At 43.6% G+C, this 19,774-nt stretch overlaps 1 protein-coding gene across 1 annotated transcript in view; it reads left to right on the top strand.

Annotated features, from left to right (window-relative positions):
- The first annotated feature begins 109 nt into the window (after nt 1-109).
- The window catches only part of kat2a (K(lysine) acetyltransferase 2A), a 52,400-nt gene continuing 32,735 nt past the window's right edge, over nt 110-19,774 (top strand). The window contains exons 1-6 of the mRNA XM_078224043.1: nt 110-431; nt 11,039-11,162; nt 12,249-12,394; nt 14,858-14,947; nt 16,937-17,118; nt 18,805-18,996. Of these exons, the coding sequence (XP_078080169.1) occupies nt 174-431; nt 11,039-11,162; nt 12,249-12,394; nt 14,858-14,947; nt 16,937-17,118; nt 18,805-18,996 (992 nt within the window). The 5' untranslated portion in view covers nt 110-173. The remainder of the gene's footprint in view (nt 432-11,038; nt 11,163-12,248; nt 12,395-14,857; nt 14,948-16,936; nt 17,119-18,804; nt 18,997-19,774) is intronic.

Genomic DNA, 19,774 nt, shown 5'->3' on the forward strand with positions numbered 1-19,774 from the left:
GTTCGAGTTATTTCATTGTTTTAATCTTAACTGAGGTGTTGAGTTTCATTTTGATTTGATTGTGAGGAGATTGGACTACGTGTCCCAGTGTGCTCCACGCGGCACGCCTGCGTGATGGCGGCCCTGGCCGGTTGCCATGGCAGCGGGCGGGAGGGGTTGGGATCCTCTGGGTGATGGCGGAGGCAGCGCAAGCCTCGCAGGCCCGGCCTCAGCCGCCTTATCCGTCCCCATGCCAGGCCCAGGCCGCGGCGTCGCCGTCTCCCTCCGCCGCCGCCGTTACCGCCGCCACCACCACGACTCCGAGCCCGGCCGACCCGGCGCGCCCCGGTGCCAGCAGCAGCCAGCAGCGCTCGGTCCAGCGCAAGGCCCAGGTCCGCGCTTTCCCCCGGGCCAAGAAGCTGGAGAAGCTCGGCGTTTTCTCAGCCTGCAAGGTAAGAACTGAGCCGCGGTGTCCGAGTGAAGCGTCCCGCCGGCTCCAAGGGGCTGCCGAGCGGGCCAGAATCCCAGTCTGACTCGGCCTGAGTCCTTTTTAAAATTTCAAACGCTAGTTTCCTAAAACAAATAGCAGGACGCTTATTTTAGAATTAAAATGTGAGAATGGCCATCACCTCCTCTGCCTCCAATATCCCTGCACACTCATTGTCAAGACCATTGATCACTTAAGCTCAGAAAGCTGGGGGGTTGGGGGTGAGATACCTCTTATTTATTGTCACATGTTGAAAAGTATTGTTTCTTGCGTGCTATACAGACAAAGCATACTGTTCATAGAGTACATAGGGGAGAAGGAAAGGAGAGGATGCAGAACGTAGTGTTACAGTCATACGGTGTAGAGAAAGATCAGCTTAATATATGATGGGTCCATTCAAAAGTCTGATGGCAGCAGGAAAGATGATCTTGAGTCAGTTGGTACGTGATCTCAGACTTTTGTATCTTTTTCCCGATGGAAGAGAGTATATCTGGAGTGCGTAGGGGTCCTTGATGATTATGCTGGCTGCTTTTCCGAGACAACAGGAACTATAGATGGAGTCAATGGTTGGGAGGCTGGTTTGCGTGGAACTGGAATCAGAAAGTGGGCAGAAAAGAATTGTCTTTAGCTCAGTGTTATGTTCCAGAATCTTTCACTGACTAGAGCTGGACTTGCGGATAACGAAGAGCAATGTCGGGCAATACAGCAGGATATAGATAGGCTGGAAAATTGGGCGGAGAGGTGGCAGATGGAGTTTAATCCGGATAACTGCGAAGTGATGCATTTTGGAAGAAATAATGTAGGGAGGAGTTATACAATAAATGGCAGAGTCATCAGGAGTATAGAAACACAGAAGGACCTAGGTGTGCAAGTCCACAAATCCTTGAAGGTGGCAACACAGGTGGTGAAGAAGGCATATGGTATGCTTGCCTTTATAGGACGGGGTATAGAGTATAAAAGCTGGAGTCTGATGATGCAGCTGTATAGAACGCAGGTTAGGCCACATTTGGAGTACTGCGTCCAGTTCTGGTCGCCGCACTACCAGAAGGACGTGGAGGCGTTAGAGAGAGTGCAGAGAAGGTTTGCCAGGATGTTGCCTGGTATGGAGGGTCTTAGCTATGAGGAGAGCTTGGGTAAACTGAGGTGGTTCTGGGAATGGAGGGATACAAACGATTGGTCTAGTTGGACCAAGGAGCAGCACAGGCTTGGAGGGCCGAAGGGCCTGTTTCCTGTGCTGTATTGTTCTTTGTTCTTTGTTCTAGAGCTCTCCTTGAATAGACAAGTAATACCATGCTTCTCAACTTGTAACCGTAACAATTAAATAACAATTTTTAAAAATCTAGTAAAATGCTCCAAGGTGTCACCTTCAGAGGCAAAAACTGATTCTGTACAAGTTTGAGCACAAGTTTGTGAGGTGACCCAAGCATTGGTCAATGGTCGATGTCTTTTTTTTTTGGATAAGGCTGTATAAAGTTGCAGGGAGGTGGGTTAGAGACAAGAAAGGGAAGTTTAAAGTTTGAGCAGAAAAGGTTTGAAGGCTGATGTACCATGCCACAAAAGGAATACAAGCGTGAGTGGATGCAATGAGAACGGGAAGGGCATCTACTGGCCGATCGTTAGATAAAACTGAAGAGGTACGGTGCTGTTAGTGATGGATAGGATGTAAGATTTGAAGTTCTGCTAAGGATCAACATTCGACGGTCAAAGTCAGTCTGAGTGAGTAGCTGGGGAGATAAAAACAGAAAATGCTGTCATAACTCAGCAGGTGAGGTAGCATCTGTGGAGAGAAAAACAGAAAACACTAGAAAAAAATCAGGGCTGGTAGCGTCTGTAGAGAGAAACAGCATCTCTGAAGAGTCAGGTGGACTTGAAACATTAACTGTGTTTCTGTCTTCATAGATGCTGCCAGAGCTGCTAAATTTTTCCAGAATTTTCTGTTATTTCAAATTTCCAGCATCTGTAGTATTTGCTTTTATTTTAAAAAGAAAGGCAGAGTTAACCTTTCAGGACTGTGACCTTTCACACTCCTGTAGATCTGGAGTGAAATGTAGGCTAGGAGCAGGAGGGACCACTTGGTCCCTCAAGCCTGCTCCTGATCAAGGCTGTTCTCAGCCCCACACTCCTGCTTACCCCGATGATCTTTCACCCCCTTGTTAATCAAAAATCTATCTAGCTCTGCCTTAAAAGTATTCAAAGATTCTGCTTTTGTTGGCTTTTGAGGAAAAGAGTTCCAGAGACTCTTGAAAAAAACAGAAATTCTCATCTCCATCTTAAATTTGTGATCCCTTATTTTTACTCAGTGATCAGGGGCGGCACGGTAGCACAGTGGTTAGCACTGCTGCTTCACAGCTCCAGGGACCTGGGTTCGAATCCCGGCTCGGGTTGCTGTCTGTGTGGAGTTTGCACATTCTCCCTGTGTCTGCGTGGGTTTCCTCCGGGTGCTCCGGTTTCCTCCCACAGTCCAAAGATGTGCGGGCTAGGTTGATTGGCCATTCTAAATTGCCCCTTAGTGTCCCAGGATGCATAGGTTAGAGGGGTTAGTGGGTAAATATGTAGGAATATGGGGGTAGGGCCTGGGTGGGATTGTGGTTGGTGCAGACCCGATGGGCCGAATGGCCTCTTTCTGCACTGTGGGATTCTATGATGATGATCCCTAGTTCTAAATTCTCCAAGAGGAAACATCCCTTCCGCATCCACCCTGTCAATACCTCTCACAATTTTAAAGGTTTCGACCAAGTTGTCTCTTGCTCTTCTAAACTATAGTGGATACAATTCTCACCTCTCCAACCTTTCCTCATAAGACAACCTGCCCATTCCTGATATTAGTCTAGTAAACTTTCTCTGAACTGCTAATGCATTCACATGTTTCCTTAAATAAGGAGACCAATACAGTACACAATACTCCACATGGTCTCATCAATGCCCTGTACAACTGAAACATAACCTCCCAATTTGTGCAATCAATTCCCCTCACAAACAACATTCTATTAGCTTTCCTAAGTACTTGCTGTACCTATATACTAGTCTTTTGTGATCAATGCACTTGGACACCTAGATTCCTCTGCATCTCAAAGCTCTGCAATCTCTCACCATTTGGAGAGGCTTATTTTTTATTCATCTTGCCAAAATGGATAATTTTACATTTACCCACGTTACACTCAATTTGCCAGATTTTTGTCCACTCTCACTTAACCTATCTATCCCTCTGTAGCCTCTTCACGTCCTCTTCACAATTTACTTCCCCAACTATCTTTGTGTCGTCAGCAAATTTAGCAACCATACCTTCAGTCCCTTCATCCAAATCATTTATACAAATTGTAGAAGTTGAAGCCCCAGCACTGATTCCTGTGGCACGCCACTCGTCATATCCTGCCAACCAGAAAATGGCCCATTTATGCCAACTGTTTCCTGTTAGCTAGCCAATCTTCAGTCCATGCCGATATGTTACCACCTACAGCTGAGCTTTTAATTTCCACAAAAGCTTTTGATATTGCACCTTATCAAATGCCTTTTAGAAATCTAAATACAGTGCATCCACCGATTTCCCCTTTATTCACAGCACAGTGGTTAGCACTGCCACCTCACAGTACCAGGGATCCAGGTTTGCTCCCCGGCTTGGGTCACTGTCCACGCAGAGTCTGCATGTTCTCCCCGTGTCTGCGTGGGTTTCCTGGGGGTGCTCCGCTTTCCTCCCACAGTCCGAAAGACGTGCTGGTTAGGTGCATTGTCCATGCTAAATTCTCCCTTCGTGTACCCGAACAGGTGCCGGAGTGTGACGACTAGGAGATTTTCACAGTAACTTTATTGCAGTGTTAATGTAAGCCTACTTGTGACACTAATAAATAAACTTTAACTTTAAAACTTCAAAGAACTCCAATAAATTGGGGCATAACTATAAGGTTCATGGTGGGAGATATCGGAGGGATGTCCGAGGTGGGTTCTTTACTCAGAGAGTGGTTGGGGTGTGGAATGCTGTGATAGTGGAGTTGGACACTTTAGGAACTTTCAAGCGGTTATTGGATAGGCACATGGAGCATACCAGAATGATGGGGAGTGGGATAGCTTGATCTTGGTTTCGGACAAAGCTCGTCACAACATCGAGGGCCAAAGGGCCTGTACTGTGCTGTACTGTTCTATGTTCTATATAAATTGATTAAACGTGATTTCCCTTTCACAAAACCATGTTGACTCTGCCTGATTGCCCTGAATTTTTCCTAATGCCCTGCTATAATGCCTTTAATAATGGTTTCTAGCATTTTCCTTATGACATGTTAGGCCAACTGGCCTGTAGCTTCCTGCCTTCTGTCTCCCTCCCTTTTTGAATAAAGGAATTACATTTGCTATCTTCCAGTCCAGTGGAACCTTCCCTGACTCTGGGGAATTTTGGAAAATTAAAAGCAATGCATCAACTTTCTTATTAGCTACTTCTTTCAAGACCTTAGGGTGAAGTCCATCTGGACCCAGGGGATTTGTCAGCCCACATAACCAATAATTTAACCAGTTCCCTGGTGATTGTAATTTTCTTAAGTCCCTCTCTCCCATCCATTTCCTGGTTTACTGCTATTTCTCTATAGTGAAGACCGATCAAAAATACTAAGTTATACGCCACAGCCCAACTTTCCTTGATAAATTCCCCAGATGCATTTTCTATGACCAATGCTCACTTTAACTCCTTTCTTATTTAAATATCTATAGAAACTCTTATTATCCATCTCTATATTACTAGCTAGCTTTCTCTTGTCTAGCTTTTTTCCTTCCTTATCAATCTTTTTGTCATTCTTTGATCTTTATATTTTTTCACATCTTCTGACCTGTTACTGCTCTTTGCACAAATATGTGCTTTTTCTTTAAGTTCAATACTGTCTTTAACTTTTTTAGTAAGGATGACAGATTTTCTCCCCTGTAGGTCATGAGTGGACCAGAGGGTAGTTTCATGACCAGTATTAATGTGACCAGCATTTATTCCAGATTTAAATTCCCTTGCATGCTGTGGTGGGATTTGAACTTATATCTCCAGACTATTGGTCTGGACTTCTGGATCACTAGTCCAGTAATATTACCATACAAATATGAGGGATTATGGGAATAGGGCCTGGGTAGGATTGTGGTCTGTGCAGACTCGATGGGCCGAATGGTCTGCTTCTGCACTGTAGGGATTCTATCTATGATCATTCCCTTGAGTGAAATGGGGACCACTGAAGACACTCAATGAGAGAGGACTTAAAATGGATGTGTCTAGCATGGTGGCACAGTGGTTAATACTGCTCCCTCAGCGCCAGGGACCCGGGTTCAATTCCGGCCTTGAGTGACTGTCTGTGTGGAGTTTGCACTTCTCCTCATGTCTGCGTGGGTTTCCTCCGGGTGCCCAGTTTCCTCCCACAGTCCAAAGATGTGCAGGTTAGGTGGATTAGTTATGGGGATGGGGCGGAGGAATGGCTGGCCTGGGTAAGATGCCCTTTCAGAGAGTTGGTGTGGACTTGATGGGCTGAATGGCCTCCTTCTGCACTGTAGGGGTTTTATGGTAGCAGAATTCCATGATAGCAGCAACAGAATTTCCTCAGGGTGAAGCAGAGTGCATGCAAGCCCAGTTGCTTTGGGAAAAGAGGAGAGAGATTCTTCAGGTGGAGTGTGGCATGGAGTGGGACTAAGCAGATAGATTTCCTGAGACAGGAAAGTGGCAGGGTTTGGTGGAATGATGTAATGTGTTGCAGAAAAACCCGAAAGGTCATATTTGGATTTTTTTTTGAGGGGCAGCCTGAGAGCAGAAATTAAAACGGGAAAATCTCCACAAAGTTGTCATAGGGCAAGATTGGAATTGATCCAAACGAGAATAGTTGAGAGTTATTGACACTGCACAAAATAAATACACAGCAGTGAATGACAAGATAAGTTATTGAATTTGTAACTACAGAAAAAATCCCTTGTGGCAGTAACTATATTGTTCACCATTGTCCTGGTACATTACACAAGTTTCAGCAAGATCACGTGGAAAACACAAACACTGCCTTTAGACAAAAATAAAATAAATTGTGTTTTAGAATGGATGTGCCCTGATTAGCAACATGGTGTGATAAATATGCCCACTTGGCTCTGAGGATAGCTCCCTAGTGTCTTAGTGAATTATTCAATCAGAATGCCTCTCTGAGATATTTATCGTGTTATATATAGTTGGTCACAACACTTCTATTTACTGGGTACCGCTGAAATCTGTGTCCTATAAACCCACACAAAAGTAGTGCTTTTATATTGAATTATTACCGCAAGTCCTCATCCAGACATTTATTGTGTGCAATACAGTTTGGTTAGGCAGTTCCAAGAGTTACTGCCAGGTAATATTCTACTCGCCTGTGGTTGTAAATAACGAGTAGTGTGCTTTTATAACATCAATCATCAGAACCCGAGTCAAATCTAGAATAAATAGGCCTGTGTTTAAGACAACTTGGAGAAATTCAGATAAGTTTCAAGTTTATTTATTAGTGTCACAAGTAGGCTTGCATTAACACTGCAATGAAGTTACTGTGAAAACCGTGCTTTTACCATGGCTAATCCACGTAACCTGCACATCTTCAGACACGAAGGGGTAATTTAGCATGGCCACACTCCAACGCCTGTTCGAGTACACTGAGGGAGAATTCAGCATGGCCAATGCACCTAACCAGCACGTCTTTTGGACTCTGGGAGGAAACTAGAGCACCTGGAGGAAACCCACGCAGATACGGGGAGAATGTGCAGACTCCGCACATGCGGTGACCAAGCCAGGAAGTGAACCCGGGTCCCTGGCATTGAGGCAGCAGTGCTAACCACTAAGCCACCGTGCCGCCCAGACTGGAAATTGCAGGAGTTTTACTCCAAGATTTATCTTCAGTCTTGAGAAGTGCTGCATCTTTTTTGCATGATATTCTTACTGGTTAATATCTAAATAATAGCAATCAATTGCTAATATCATCAGATGTTGTTTAACAGTTTGTTTTGAAAGAGTGCAAGTTCCTCGAATTAAAACACATGATTTAAACTGAAGTTCTATTATACTCTTTAAGTTACAGCTTTTTGTGTTGTGTCTGCTGCTGAGAAACACACAAAAGGCCTTATTTATTTTTGTAACAATTCATATATCTGCATTCTTGCTTGGTTCAGCTGATTGCATGTTTTATACACTTGAATATTCATTCATGAATAGAAACTGCAGTATTATGTGAACAAATATATACATAATCAATTGAACTTGGTTATATTCATTCCTTCTTATGGTCACAAAGTTACTAGTGACCGGTGTCAGATTGAATGGTTTAATTTTAATTTTCCCCACACACTGAGAACCATAGAATGGTTACAACACAGAAAGAGGCCATTCAGTCCATCCTGCCCATGCCAACTTTCTATGCCAACAGCTCAGCTAGTCCCAATCCCTTGACCTTTCCTCATAATTTTGTTCTTTTTAGGTGTGCTTCCAGTTCTCTTTTCAAATTCCTGATTGAGTCTGCCCTCCCCAACGTTCTCGGGCACCTCATTCCAGATCCCAGCCACGCAATGTTTTTTTTTTTGAAAGTCACTTTAAATCGATGTCTCTGGTTCTCAACGCTCCCACCTCCCTATCTACTGCACCCCTTTATTTCGAACAGTTTTACTAAATCTGCTCTCAGCCTTTTCTTTAAGAAAATACTTCCAGCTTCAATTTATCCTCATAACTGAAGTGTCTTTCCTGCGTCCCTTCTAAAGCCTTTCCATTTTGCCTAAAACCCAGAATTGAACACAATACTCCAGGTGAGGCTGAGCCAGTGTTTTATGCAAGTTTACCATGGGAGTTGTATGGTTGTCATGATGTGGAGATGCCGGCGTTGGACTGGGGTGAACACAGTAAGACGTTTAACAACACCAGGTTAAAGTCCAACAGGTTTATTTGGTATCAAAAGCCACAAGCTTTCGGAGCCTTAAGCTCCTTCTTCAGGTGAGTGGGAATTCTGTTCACAAACAGGGCATATAAAGACACAAACTCAATTTACAGAATAATGGTTGGAATGTGAATACTTACAGCTAATCAAGTCTTAAAGGTACAAACAATGTGAGTGGAGAGAGCATGGTATTGTCTCCAGACAGGACAGCCAGTGAGATTCTGCAAGTCCAGGCAAGCTGTGGGGATTACAGATAGTGTGACATGAACCCAATATCCTGGTTGAGGCCGTCCTCATGTGTGCGGAACTTGGCTATCAGTTTCTGCTCAGCGACTCTGCGCCGTCGTGTGTCGTGAAGGCCACCTTGGAGATCGCTTACCCGAATATCAGAGGCCGAATGCCCGTGACCGCTGAAGTGCTCCCGAACAGGAAGAGAACAGTCTTGCCTGGTGATTGTCGAGCGGTGTTCATTCATCTGTTGTCGCAGCGTCTGCATGGTTTCCCCAATGTACCATGCCTCGGGACATCCTTTCCTGCAGCGTATCAGGTAGACAAGGTTGGCCGAGTTGCAAGAGTATGTACCGTGTACCTGGTGGATGGTGTTCTCACATGAGATGATGGCATCTGTGTCGATGATCCGGCACGTCTTGCAGAGGTTGCTGTGACAGGGTTCTGTGGTGTTGTGGTCACTGTTCTCCTGAAGGCTGGTTAGTTTGCTGCGGACAATGGTCTGTTTTGAGGTTGTGCGGTTGTTTGAAGGCAAGAAGTAGGGGTGTGGGGATGGCCTTGGCGAGATGTTCGTCTTCATCAATGACATGTTGAAGGCTCCGGAGGAGATGCCGTAGCTTCTCCGCTCCGGGGAAGTACTGGACGACAAAGGATACTCTGTCCACTGTGCCCCGTGTTTGTCTTCTGAGGAGGTCGGTGCGGTTTTTTGCTGTGGTGCGTCGGAACTGTCGATCGATGAGTCAAGTGGCATATCCTGTTCTTATGAGGGCATCTTTAAGCGTCTGGAGGTGACAGTTGCGATCCTCCTCATCCGAGCAGATCCTGTGTATACGGAGGGCTTGTCCGTAGGGGATGGCTTCTTTAACGTGTGTAGGGTGGAAGCTGGAGAAGTGGGGCATCGTGAGGTTATCCGTGGGCTTGCGGTATAGTGAGGTGCTGAGGTGACCGTCCTTAATGGAGATGCGTGTGTCCAAGAATGCAACTGATTCCGGAGAGTAGTCCATGGTGAGTCTGATGGTGGGATGGAACTTGTTGATGTCATCATATAGTTGTTTCAGTGATTGTTCACCATGAGTCCAAAGGAAGAAAATGTCATCGATGTATCTAGCGTATAGCATCAGTTGAAGGTCCTGTGCGGTGAAGAAGTCTTATTCGAGCCTGTGCATGAAGATGTTGGCATATTGAGGTGTGAATTTGGTCCCCATGGCTGTTCCGTGTGTCTGGATGAAGAACTGGTTGTTGAAGGTGAAGACATTGTAGTCCAGGATGAAGCGGATGAGTCGTAAAATTGCTTCCGGAAACTGGCAGTTGTCGGCGCTGAGCATTGAGGCAGTTGCAGCAATGCCATCATCGTGGGAGATGCTGGCGTAGAGTGCCGAGACATCCATTGTGACGAGGAGTGCTCCTGGTTCAACTGCTCCATGTGTGCCGAGTTTCTGTAGGAAGTCCATAGTGTCGCGGCAAAAGCTGGGGGTTCTTTGTACAATGGGTTTCAGGATGCCCTCGACATAGCTGGAGAGGTTCTCGCACAGAGTCCCATTGCCCGATATAATGGGACAGATGCCATCATCTCACGTGAGAACACCATCCACCAGGTACACGGTACATACTCTTGCAACTCGGCCAACCTTGTCTACCTGATACGCTGCAGGAAAGGATGTCCCAAGGCATGATACATTGGGGAAACCATGCAGACGCTGCGACAACAGATGAATGAACACCACTCGACAATCACCAGGCAAGACTGTTCTCTTCCTGTTGGGGAGCACTTCAGCGGTCACGGGTATTCGGGTAAGCGTTCTCCAAGGTGGCCTTCACGACACACGACAGCGCAGAGTCGCTGAGCAGAAACTGATAGCCAAGTTCCGCACACATGAGGACAGCCTAAACCAGGATATTGGGTTCATGTCACGCTATCTGTAATCCCCACAGCTTGCCTGGACTTGCAGAATCTCACTGGCTGTCCTGTCTGGAGACAATACACGTCTTTTTCATCTGTCTTAATGCTCTCTCCACTCACATTGTTTGTTTGTACCTTTAAGACTTGATTAGCTGTAAGTATTCGCATTCCAACCATTATTCTGTAAATTGAGTTTGTGTCTTTATATGCCCTGTTTGTGAACAGAATTCCCACTCACCTGACGAAGGAGCAGCGCTCCGAAAGCTTGTGGCTTTTGCTACCAAATAAACCTGTTGGACTTTAACCTGGTGTTGTTAAACTTACTGAGTTGTATGGTTACCAAGGAACTGAGTAATCAATTAATAAATTGATTAAAACCCTTTACACTCAATGCATCATTTCGTCCAGCCCCCTTCCATGTCAAAATGTACAGAAGTTTAAATAATACTGACCTGCATTTATTTTTATGAGAAGAATCCCTGCTGAACAAGATGTTTATAATTAGTGCAGCTATTATTGACATTTTCAGTAATATTTCATATAATTTCTCTCTAGGCTAATGATACCTGTAAATGCAATGGCTGGAAAAACCCAAACCCTCCTACAGCCCCAAGGATGGACATTCAGCAGCCAGCTGCCAGTCTGAGTGAGCTCTGTCGCAGTTGCGGGCATACGTTAGGTAACTATTTTTGTGGACCGAGGTTTCACTGTGATGCTTAAAACTTGTAATTTGGTGGTTCAACAACTTGGCGAATGTCCCACCTATTTCTTGGACTTGGGTTTGAGGACGGCCTAAACCAGGATATTGGGTTCATGTCACACTATCTGTAATCCCCACAGCTTGCCTCTACTTCAGTCCGGCGTGATGGAATGAAAGCTTTCTGTCTTCGGGTGCAAGTGCAATGAGTTTTTAATCGGTGTGCCTGGGTCCACAGTGTATAACTGTTCAATATTCAGCACAATGAGCACACAATTGTTGACCTCCCCCACTGAGCAAATAAAGGTGGCTCGTGTGAAAAGTAGGGTGGCTGGGATGGGCACAGAAGAGTCATCTTTCAAGGCTGACATTTGCTCAGGAATGATGCCCATGCAGTGATTTCTTTTCAATGTGGTAAGTTTGCCTGTGCCTGAGGGAAGGACGTGCAAACTTAATACTTTCACACAAGGACGCAGTGGAGCATTAGAAGACGGCTTACTATTGGTCAGTTGTCAACTAGCATGGTGAAAGTTTTGAGGAAATTATCGGCATTGTTCAGTTAAATAAGAAGCCATTTTGAATGTAGTTGTACTCCGCTGCACGTAAGGAATTGATATAGAAGTGAGCAACACTTCATTTTAAAATTCTCATCCATATTTTCAAATTCTTCCATGATCTTGCTCCTGCTATTTATGTAACCTCCTCCTGCTCTACAATCCATTGCAATATCTGTGATCCTCCAATTCAGGCCTTGTGCACACCTCTGATTTTAATTACTTATTCCTTAATGCCTTTAGTTACTGAGGACCGAAGCTCAGAACTTCCCTCCCTAAGACTCTCCGCCCCATTACCTTATTTTTCTCTTTCAAAATGCTCCAAGGAACACACCTACCTATGACTTGGTGTTAAATTTTGTTTGATAATGCTTGCATGGGCCTTTTTAGCACATTAAAGGTGCTGTAGAAATGCACATGTACTGTAGAAATAAGATCCTATTTCAAAATAATTTGCGTAGAGAGGTAAATAAATGTCTCATAAGTCTCACATTTTTTTATGTTTGACCATTAGCGGACCATGTTTCTCACTTGGATAATGTCTCAGAAGATGAGATTAACAGGCTGCTTGGGATGGTGGTGGATGTGGAGAATCTATTCATGTCAGTTCACAAAGAGGAGGACACTGACACAAAACAAGTCTACTTCTATCTTTTCAAGGTAAGTCTGAAAGGTACTCTGGCTGATCTAACAACCTGGGAAATTGGTGCTACAGCTTTGTATTTCCTGTGTTGAATAAGATATTTACTAAGCATCGGTTAAGTCTAAAAAATGTCCCTTTGACTACATGTATGAGGCATGTTGCAGTGGCAGTGGTGTGTTGTGGGGCTCACTTTCCAAATGTGAGAAACTCAATTAATGAACTTGGGTGTCCTATGGTCTTATGAGTAAAATAAACCATAACTGCTGCAGCAGTGCAATATCTCATTGCGTATCCTGTTCTCACGTGAAAATGTTTATCGCTAGTTTTGAAACTTTGAGATTGCGAAATATTGAATAGTTTTGTGTGAACATTCGTACACATACTACTTTTAAGGTTAAAGATTATTTATTAGTGTCACAAGTAGGCTTACATTAACACTGCAATGAAGTTACTGTGAAAATCCCCTAGTCGCCACACTCCGGTACCTGTTTGGGTACGCTGAGGGAGAATTTTAGCACAGCCAATGCACCTAACCACATCTTTCGGACTGTGGGAGGAAACCAGAGCACCCGGGGGAAACCAGCACAGACACTGGGAGAAAGTGCAGACTCCGCACAGAGTGTGACCCAAGCCGGGAATCAAACCCGGGTCCCTGGCGCTGTGAGGCAGCAGTGCTATTTGTAACTATTTCAGTTGTAAGATTTCAGGAAAAAGGAAAGGAAGCACTGGCCTTTCAGGTTGTCTGAACCTGCTTACGTTACTTGTTGAAATGTAATCAATGTTATAATGTGGGGATAACAGTGCAATTAACATGGACATAGCAAGGTGCCACAAACAGCGATAAGATAGATGACCTGACAAGTGATGTTAGTTCAGGAATAAATGGTGGACTAGGACAAGAGGTGAGCTGCCACACTGTTCTTCGAATAGTGCCATGGGATTTTTGAGAGGACAGAGGGCACTTTGGTTTAATGTCTCGGTCAAAAGATGGTCCTTCTGGAAATACATCACTCTATTGAATACCAGCTTAAGTGATATGCTCAAGTTTCAGGCGTGAGGCTTGAATTGACAACCTTCTAACTATGATGAGAATTCAATTATTAAGCCCCAAGGGTAAAGTAATGGCATTAAATAGAAGAATTGAGAATATGCGAAGTACGTAATACATGTTGATAATGTTTGAGGTAATAGATCTAGGGTTTAGTGGATAGCTTGTTACAATTCTCTGTTCAATGTTCACAGGTGGCCTCAAAAGCAAATAGTGCATAGCTGGAGATGATGATGAATTATATCTGGACTTGGTGAGGGCATGTTCAGTTCTTGCCCCACCGTGTGGTGGAATTACTGTTGGGATTTCAGAGGAGAGTTAGTAAATTGGCTCCTGGAATTAGAAAGTGGGCCGAACTTCACTCCCTAGAGAATAGAAAGACGAGGTGTGTTTGGTAGAATTCTTCAAGATTTTCCCAGGAATGGCAAATTTGGAAGTTCTGTCAAGCACATGATTTGAGGACTGGGAATATAGATTAAAATCGCGAGTGCTGGAATAAATAATGATGTACAATTTTCTTTGGAAAGGATGATAGATTTGCAGAATGAATTTAATCAGTGCTATTGGACGATGAAATATAATCATAGAATCCCTACAGTGCAGAAGGAGGCCATTCAGCCCATCGAACCTGCACCGACAGCAATCCCACCCTGGCCCTATCCCCCTAACACCAAGTATTTACCCTGCTAGCCCCCCTGACATTAAGGGGCAATTTAGCATGGCCAATCCATCTAACCCGCACGTCTTTAGATTGTGGGAGGAAACCGGAGCATCCGGAGGAAACCCAAGCAGACACAGGAGGAAGTGCAAACTCCACACAGGCAATGACCTGAGGCTGGAATTGAATCCGGGTCTCTGGCGCTGTGAGGTAGCAGTGCTAACCACCGTGCTACCCATCTGATCATGTATTAATAATAACGTCTGGTCATGTATTAAAATATCTGGATGAATTCCTATTACTATGTAGGATATAGAACTATTAATTCCAGAATCACAGGACAGGCTCCAATAGAAGATTTGGAAGTGTAGACTAGAATCAATGATCAGTTCAAAACAATCAGTAAAAACAAAATTCTGGTATTACTCAGCAGGTCAAGTGACATCTGTCAAGTAACCTTTCCTGAGTTGGTGTTTGGTTTTTGTATGTTGCTGCTGTTTGAGAAATGTACAATTTGTCTGTTGACTTTTAGACATCAAGTGGAACAGACTTGTAAGCAATGTGCGTATAACATTAAAGCTCTCCAGACAAGTTGGATTAAGTGAAGAAAACAAGCATTTTTATAAAGTTGTGCAATGTGTACCAAGCAGCAAACCAAACATTCCAATGCAATGTACAATATGAAGCTGCAGGTACTTAAATTGCATTCCATTTGCACTGTATTTTCACACATTGTAATGAGGCAAGTAGCTGACTTTCTTTCCTCCTTGTTAGCTTTTACGGAAATGTATCTTGCAAATGGCACGCCCTGTGGTAGAAGGAAAGTTGGGAAGCCCTCCATTTGAAAAACCAAGCATCGAGCAGGTGAGGTTTTGTGACTGGAAGTTTGAGTGTGGTTGTAGTTTTGGCTGGATTATGAGTGCTGGATCAGAATGTTCCATTCATAATCTAAATCTTAAGCATCACTGATTAAACTTCGAGGGAGTGAAAATAGTCTTTTATCAAAAATAGCAAGGCAATAAATACTTGTGGCTAAAATGTAAAATCTTGGTTGTGACGTAGGAAGAATCTAAGAGTTGTAAATGTTGTGGGCTGAAATGTCTGAGCGCAAAGACACTGCAGTTTACCTTTAGTCTTCTGGATTGATTGTTTCATTACTAAATGTATTGATGTGCTTGCATTTTAAATAAGCCAAGGAGTATATTTTGCAGAAATTATTCATTGTTTTGCAGAAGAATTTCTCAATGTTTTCACGTTTCGAAGTTGAAACCAATGGTGAGCATAGACTTTTCCTAAACAGCACTGAGCCCCCTAGATGGAGGATCTGAACCTTTTTTATTATTCACTCATGGGATATGGTTGTCACTGGCTAAGCCAGCATTTATTGCCCTTGAGAAGGTGGTGAACTGCTACAATCTATGCAGTGCTTGTATACCATTAGCGAGGGAGTGCCAGGATTTTGACCCAGTGACAGTGAACAACCGCCAATATATTTCCAAGCCTGGATGGTGAGTGGCTTGGAAGGGAACTTGCGGGTGGTGATGTACACATGTATCTGCTGCCCTTGTCCTTCCAGGTGGTTGTGGGTTTGGAAGGTGCTGTTTAAGGAGCCATTGGTGAGTTCCTGCAGTGCATCTTGTAGATGTGGCATGTTGCTGCCTGTGCGTTGGTAGTGGAGGGTGTGTGTCGATAATAGAGGGAGTGAATGGCATTCTTCTCACGAACAATCTGAGGGGCTGCTGATTGAAGAATAAGTGATGCATTGAAATGTCAGCCAAATTTATGTGGTCAATTCACTGGAAAGGTGCATGTAATTGCAACTCGACATTGTTAAAGATTTAAATGTTGATGGAAAAAGAAGTGAAACAGAGTTTCTTGCATGTTCGACTTGGGGATAAAGGAAAAAGCTGTGGCACCACTAACTTGTCAAAATTAGCATTAGTGGGAAGGGGAGAATCCTCTAAAGAGGGTGATTGCTTTCAACCCTGTTAGTGTCTGCCTGTCTCGGGCAGCATCATGCTCAAAATTAGATGACCTCCAATTGACATTTTAACACAACTGTTTGGAATATGATGTTGGTGATATACCTACAAGGCTCCGAAAAGGCAAATTTTGATTTTTTTAATGTGCTGCTTTGCTCTTACAAAAATAATCTGGGCAGTCTGCCTTGGGCTCTCCATAGTAAGAAGTCTCACAACACCAGGTTAAAGTCCAACTGATTTATTTGGCAGCACAAGCTTTCGGAGTCTTGCTCCTTCTTCAGGTGAGTGAGGAGTTGTGTTCACAAACAGGGCATATACAGACACAAACTCAATTTACAAGATAATGGTTGGAATGTGAGTCTTTACAGGTAATCAAGTCTTAAAGGTACAGACAATGTGAGTGGAGAGAGGGCCAAGCACAGGTTAAAGAGGTGTGTATTGTCTCCAGCCAGGACAGTTAGTGAGATTTTGCAAGCCCAGGTGAGTCGTGGGGGTTACAGATAGTGTGACATTTGGCTCTCATGCCATGACGGAATATTGCCCAGACACTTTCCTTGCTGTTGGAAAGGCATGCTCAAGGTCGACCAGCCTGAATTGAAAGGTTCTTTTTGGCAAGCAGCTGGTAGTTCTATTTAAATGAACCCTGGACCTCAAAATAGCTCTAACCAACTCATTTAACCAGTTGGCATCGCGAAAGTTAAAATCAATCACAATGAGGCCAAGACTTGGTAGATGTAAAATTACGGGTGGAACAGTTAAAGGTAAAAAGTCACAGGGAACAAAGGTGAAGCATCTTTGGGGAAGGTAGCATCAATAAATCTTGGATGTAAATGTGTGATAATTTAAATCTTTGATATTTTGTTTTTACCAGGGAATTTTTAATTTTGTTCAGTACAAATTCAGCCACATTCCTGCCAAAGAAAAGCAGACTATGTATGAACTTTCCAAAATGTTTCTGCTCTGTTTGAATTACTGGAAACTGGAAACTCCATCTCAGTTCCGACAGAGGTCCCAGAATGAAGATGTTGACGCGTACAAAGTTAATTATACCAGGTATTGGGAAACGTTACAAGTATATTTGTGAAGTCAAATACTGGATAAAAGCAAATTACTGCGGGTGCTGGAATCCAAAACCGAAAGAGAAAACGCTGGAAAATCTCAGCAGGTCTGGCAGCATCTGTAAGGAGAGAAAAGAGCTGACGTTTCGAGTCCAGATGACAAAGCTTTGACAAAGGGTCATCTGGACTTGAAATGTCAGTTCAGTTCTCTCCTTGCAGATGCTGCCAGACCTGCTGATATTTGGTAAGTGTTTAGTAACGTTTTTTAGTTTTTGCTCGATGTGGTGAGGGGTGTTGATATGAGAGAAGGAAACTGTTGGTGACGGCATCAAATTCTCTCAGACTAGACATGAAATGTTTTGCCTAGCAATATGTCTCAGTCTGACTTTTAGGAGAACATTTTATTGCAACATGGTGACACTTCCAATTCCTGCAGTATTTATTGAGTTTCCTTGCCAAGTAGTGGACATTCTTGTGTTTTGGCCTCTTATGCTGTCAGAAATTGTTCGAGACTGCCACAACTCGTTTTACATTAGACTTTTGGCGCAGCGTGTAAGGGGGAGCAGATAGTGTGCAAATGGACTTTGTTATCTGAAGCAGAGGCACAGTATCTTAGTTCTTTTTGATTCAATGTTTTCTTTGTGGAGTGTCTTTCTTTTCTAAGCAGATTCAGCATGAACACCAACTGAGAGGAAAGGAACGGTGGATTGTGTCATGAAGATTGATATAATTCTTGTTTCCACAGTTGTTTTATTTTCTAATTTTTTTCTGTTGAGCATTGTCTTAAAGTTTATTAGTGTCACAAGTAGGCTTACATTAACACTGCAATGAAGTTATTGTGAAAATCCCCTAGTCGCCACACTTCAGCACCTGTTTGGGTACACTAATGGATAATTTAGCATGGCCAATGCCCCTAACCAGCACGTCTTTTGGACTGTGGGAAGAAACTAGAGCACCCGGAGGAAACCCACGCAGATACGGATAGAATATGCAAACTTCGCACAGTGACCCAAACTGGGAGTCGAACGCGGGTCCCTGACGCTGTGAGGCAGCAATGCTAACCACTGAGCCACCGTGCGATTCAGAACTGTAAAATTTCACAAGGACTGGCTGTAGGTGGTCTCCATTCTTGTTTATAAACACACATATCACTGTCAACAGTGCTACATCCTATCTGCATAAAATCTATTCCTGTGCGAGAGGGAGGCTCTTACATTTTTGTATAGGAATGGTTTTAGCTTTCAAGACATACAAGAAAATATAAGTTGATTAAGGTGAGGATTGTTTATGCAAGGAAATGGTACCCAGTCTGTTACCAGCGTTACCTGGCCATGATTAGCAGTTGGATGCAAAACATAAAGATCTTTCCATTCTATCCCAGTAATATACCTCAGTGCCAATCTTGGAAGAACATCTCCTTTTGAACAGTGTTTTTGTTTAATCTTCCATTTTGCTTTTTTTATGTACAGTTACATATTTCCTCATTAAGTTGGCAGTTTAAGTGCCAAAGAAAGGAAGATAATTTAGCTGATGTACTATGGCACAATAGGTCTACACTTTCTCATTTGTCACCAAACCAAAAAAAAAATTCATTTCTAAAAGTAAATCGTGCATAATTTATGCCTTGGTTTCAAGAATCAAAAGATAATTTTTTTCAAGTGTTGCTTTCTTTGTATTCCAGGTGGCTCTGCTACTGCCATGTCCCTCAAAGTTGTGACAGTCTTCCCCGATATGAAACCACGCAGGTCTTTGGGAGGACGTTGCTTCGGTCTATCTTCACAGTCACTCGACGACAGCTACTTGAGAAGTTCAGGGTGGAGAAAGACAAGCTGATGCCAGAAAAACGAACGCTCATCCTCACCCACTTCCCAAAGTAAGAGGTTAATTGCTTCCAATTTGGTGCAATATTTTCTTTGGGGCATTGGAAAAAGCGCAGAAATTGAGACCGTTGCCATAGAAAACGATTTTTTCCTTGGCATAGCTTTAGAAACTGTTCCCTCTCCTTCTTCCCCAATCCCAAATCTCCAGGATATGCATGGGCAAACCATGATTGGAAAGTGTTTTCAAATGCTGCATCCTGTCAACTGTACCAGTAACCTCAACTACTGCTCAAACCATACACCCCCATCATTCACCTATCAACGCTTTCCCTGTCAGGTTTGGTGCACTTAGTACTGCTGCAAATCTCACACCTACAGCTATTCTGCAATGGGGCTGGTACATACTCCAGGTTTGATTCAGACATTGGGAATATTTCTAAGATGTATGGCAGAACTAAGGAGATGTGGATTACATAACATTATGTAATGACTCTGTCTACACTTCCTGCTGCCTCGGCAAAGCAGCCAGCATAATTAAGGACCCCACGCACCTCAGACCTCCCACCTTCTTCCGTGGGGAAAAAGATACAGAAATCTGAGGTCATGTACCAATCGACTCGAGAACAGCTTCTTCCCTGCTGCTGTCAGACTTTTGAATGGATTTACCTTGCATTAAGTTGATCTTTCTCTACACCCTAGCTATGACTGTAACACTACATTCTGCACTCTCTCCTTTCCTTCTCTATGAACGGTATGTTTTGTCTGTATAGCAAGCAAGAAACAATACTTTTCACTGTATACTAATTCATGTGACAATGACAAATCAAATCA

Source organism: Mustelus asterias, chromosome 11 (assembly GCF_964213995.1).
Source record: "Mustelus asterias chromosome 11, sMusAst1.hap1.1, whole genome shotgun sequence".
Classification (NCBI taxonomy): Eukaryota; Metazoa; Chordata; class Chondrichthyes; order Carcharhiniformes; family Triakidae; genus Mustelus; species Mustelus asterias.